The following is a 3,819-nucleotide window of genomic DNA, read 5'->3' as shown; positions in this document are numbered from 1 at the left end:
TTGCTTGAGCTCAGATTTGAGACTAGCATGAGCAACATGTTTTTTTTCTGTCTCTACAGAAAATAAACAATTAGCCAGGTGAATTGGTGCATGCGTGTAGTCCCAGCTGCTTGGGAGGACGAGGTGGGTGGATTGCTTGAGCCCAGGAGATTGAGGCTATAGTGAGCCATGATTATGCCATTGCACTCCAGCCCGGGAAAGTGAGCAAAACCCTGTCTCAAAAAGAAAAAGAAAGAAACACAACAGAAAATAATAAGTGTCAGCAAGGATGTGGAGAAACTTGTGTACTGTTGGTGGGAGTGTAAAATGGGGCAGCCACTATGGAAAACAGTCTGAAAATAGAATTACTATATTATCCAGCAATTCCACTTCTAGGTATATACCTAAAAGAAGTGAAGGAGCTTTCTAGAGGCCGGGAAGTTAAACTTGTAGCCACCACCTCCGCTCTTCCCGTCACCCTCGCCCCCACTTCGGGCCGAAAACACAGTACTGAGGCTGTTGGTGGCTTTGCCACGCCACCCCACCCACCCCGGATCGCGGCCGCCTTAAGGGACCTGGATTCATCAGGGGCTCTCCGGGGCCTGTGCGAGTGCTGATCTGCTCCGTTTTTGCAAAAGGCGCCTGTGTCTGGCAGAGCCGCTGTGAGACTAGACAATCCTGCCCCGCCGCCGGGATAATCAAGAGTTTTGGCCGGACCTTTGAGCATACACCGAGTGAGTGAGGAGCCAGACGACAAGCACACACTATGGCGCTGAAACGGATTAATAAGGAACTTAGTGATTTGGCCCGTGACCCTCCAGCACAATGTTCTGCAGGTCCAGTTGGGGATGATATGTTTCATTGGCAAGCCACAATTATGGGACCTAATGACAGCCCATATCAAGGCGGTGTATTCTTTTTGACAATTCATTTTCCTACAGACTACCCCTTCAAACCACCTAAGGTTGCATTTACAACAAGAATTTATCATCCAAATATTAACAGTAATGGCAGCATTTGTCTCGATATTCTAAGATCACAGTGGTCGCCTGCTTTAACAATTTCTAAAGTTCTTTTATCCATTTGTTCACTGCTATGTGATCCAAACCCAGATGACCCCCTAGTGCCAGAGATTGCACGGATCTATAAAACAGACAGAGATAAGTACAACAGAATATCTCGGGAATGGACTCAGAAGTATGCCATGTGATGCTACCTTAAAGTCAGAATAACCTGCATTATAGCTGGAATAAACTTTAAATTACTGTTCCTTTTTTGATTTTCTTATCCGGCTGCTCCCCTGTCAGACCTCATCTTTTTTAATTTTATTTTTTGTTTACCTCCCTCCATTCATTCACATGCTCATCTGAGAAGACTTAAGTTCTTCCAGCTTTGGACAATAACTGCTTTTAGAAACTGTAAAGTAGTTACAAGAGAACAGTTGCCCAAGACTCAGAATTAAAAAAAAAAAAAAATGGAGCATGTGTATTATGTGGCCAATGTCTTCACTCTAACTTGGTTATGAGACTAAAACCATTCCTCACTGCTCTAACATGCTGAAGAAATCATCTGAGGGGGAGGGAGATGGATGCTCAGTTGTCACATCAAAGGATACAGCATTATTCTAGCAGCATCCATTCTTGTTTAAGCCTTCCACTGTTAGAGATTTGAGGTTACATGATATACTTTATGCTCATAACTGATGTGGCTGGAGAATTGGTATTGAATTTATAGCATCAGCAGAACAGAAAATGTGATGTATTTTATGCATGTCAATAAAGGAATGACCTGTTCTTGTTCTACAGAGAATGGAAATTGGAAGTCAAACACCCTTTGTATTCCAAAATAGGGTCTCAAACATTTTGTAATTTTCATTTAAATTGTTAGGAGGCTTGGAGCTATTAGTTAATCTATCTTCCAATACACTGTTTAATATAGCACTGAATAAATGATGCAAGTTGTCAATGGATGAGTGATCAACTAATAGCTCTGCTAGTAATTGATTTATTTTTCTTCAATAAAGTTGCATAAACCAATGAGTTAGCTGCCTGGATTAATCAGTATGGGAAACAATCTTTTGTAAATGCAAAGCTGTTTTTTGTATATACTGTTGGGATTTGCTTCATTGTTTGACATCAAATGATGATGTAAAGTTCGAAAGAGTGGATATTTTGCCATGTTCAGTTAAAGTGCACAGTCTGTTACAGGTTGACACATTGCTTGACCTGATTTATGCAGAATTAATAAGCTATTTGGATAGTGTAGCTTTAATGTGCTGCACATGATACTGGCAGCCCTAGAGTTCATAGATGGACTTCTGGGACCCAGCAGTTTTGAAATGTGTTTATGGAGTTTAAGAAATTTATTTTCCAGGTGCAGCCCCTGTCTAACTGAAATTTCTCTTCACCTTGTACACTTGACAGCTGAAAAAAAAAAACCATAACATGGGAGTAATAATGGGTCAAAATTTGCAAAATAAAGTACTGTTTTGGTGTGGGAGTTGTCATGAGGCTGTGTTGAAGTGACTTATCTATGTGGGATATTGAGTATCCATTGAAATGGATTTGTTCAGCCATTTACATTAATGAGCATTTAAATGCAACAGATATCATTTCAGGTGACTTAACATGAATGAATAAAAGTCAATGCTATTGGATTGTTAAAAAAAAAAAAAAAAAAAAAAAAAAAAAAGAAGTGAAGGAAAGCACTTGAACAGATATTTGTATACCTATGTTCTTAGCAGCATCATTCACAATGACCAAAAGGTGGGAGCAACCCATCTGTCCATCGACAGATGAATGGATAAACAAAAATCGTACATACATTCAATGTAGTTTATTCAGTCTTTAAAAAGAAAAACATTCAGACACATACCAGAACATGAATAAACCTTGAGGTCATTATCCTGAGTGAAATAAGCTATTCACGAAAAGACACCTGCTGTATGATTCCACTTGTATGAGTTAAAGTAGTCCAATTCAACGGGTGTGGTGGCTCACACCTGTAATCCCAGCACTTTGGGAGGCCGAGTCGGGTGGATCACAAGGTTAGGAGTTCCAGACCAGCCCGGCCAATATTGTGAAACCCCATCTGTACTAAAAATATAAAAATTATCCAGGAGTGGTGGCCGTGTACATGTAGTCCCAGCTACTCAGGAGGCTGAGGCAGAAGAATCGCTTGAACCTGGGAGGCAGAGGTTGCAGGGAGCCAAGATCATGCTACTGCACTCCAGCCTGGGTGACAGAGCAAGACTCCGTCTCAAAACAAAACAAAACAAAAAGGTAGTCAAATTTACAGAAGCAGAAAGAATGGTGGCTGCCAGAGGCTGTCGGGAAATGGGGAGCTTAACGGGTAAAGTTTCAGTTTTGCAAGATGAAAAAGTTCTGGAGATTAGTTTTACAACAACGATAACTTAATACTTACAACAGTGACATACTTAACACTACTGAAATGTACACTTAAAATGTACACTTAAAAATAGTTGAGATGGGCCGGGCGCAGTGGCTCATGCCTGTAATCCTAGCACTCTGGGAGGCCGAGGCGGGCAGATCACGAGATCAGGAGATCCAGACCATCCTGGCTAACACAGTGACACCCCGTCTCTACTAAAAAATACAAAAAACTAGCCAGGCGTGGTGGCGGGCACCTGTAGTCCCAGCTACTTGGGAGGCTGAGGCAGGAGAATGGCGTGAACCCGGGAGGCGGAGCTTGCAGTGAGCTGAGATGGCGCCACTGAACTCCAGCCTGGGCAACAGAGTGAGACACTATCCCCCAACCCCCGATAAATAAAAAATAGTTGAGATGGTTAAATTTTATCATCCACCCATTTGCACATTGATG

General features: G+C 41.8%; 1 protein-coding gene across 1 annotated transcript; it reads left to right on the top strand.

Annotated features, from left to right (window-relative positions):
* Positions 1–407: 407 nt before the first annotated feature.
* On the top strand, positions 408–2,635 carry LOC112627417 (ubiquitin-conjugating enzyme E2 D3). Its single transcript, XM_025389650.1, has one exon. The coding sequence runs from the start codon at positions 746–748 to the stop codon at positions 1,187–1,189; it is 444 nt and encodes a 147-aa protein (XP_025245435.1). The 5' UTR covers positions 408–745; the 3' UTR covers positions 1,190–2,635.
* The last annotated feature ends 1,184 nt before the right edge of the window (positions 2,636–3,819 follow it).

Source organism: Theropithecus gelada, chromosome 7a (assembly GCF_003255815.1).
Source record: "Theropithecus gelada isolate Dixy chromosome 7a, Tgel_1.0, whole genome shotgun sequence".
Classification (NCBI taxonomy): domain Eukaryota; kingdom Metazoa; phylum Chordata; class Mammalia; order Primates; family Cercopithecidae; genus Theropithecus; species Theropithecus gelada.
Note: the sequence above shows the minus strand (reverse complement) of the source record. Positions and strands in the feature narration are given on the sequence as shown.

Coding starts and splice junctions, on each gene's coding strand:
- LOC112627417 (XM_025389650.1), top strand. CDS start 746: ATGGCGCTGAAACGGATTAATAAGGAACTTAGTGATTTGGCCCGTGAC.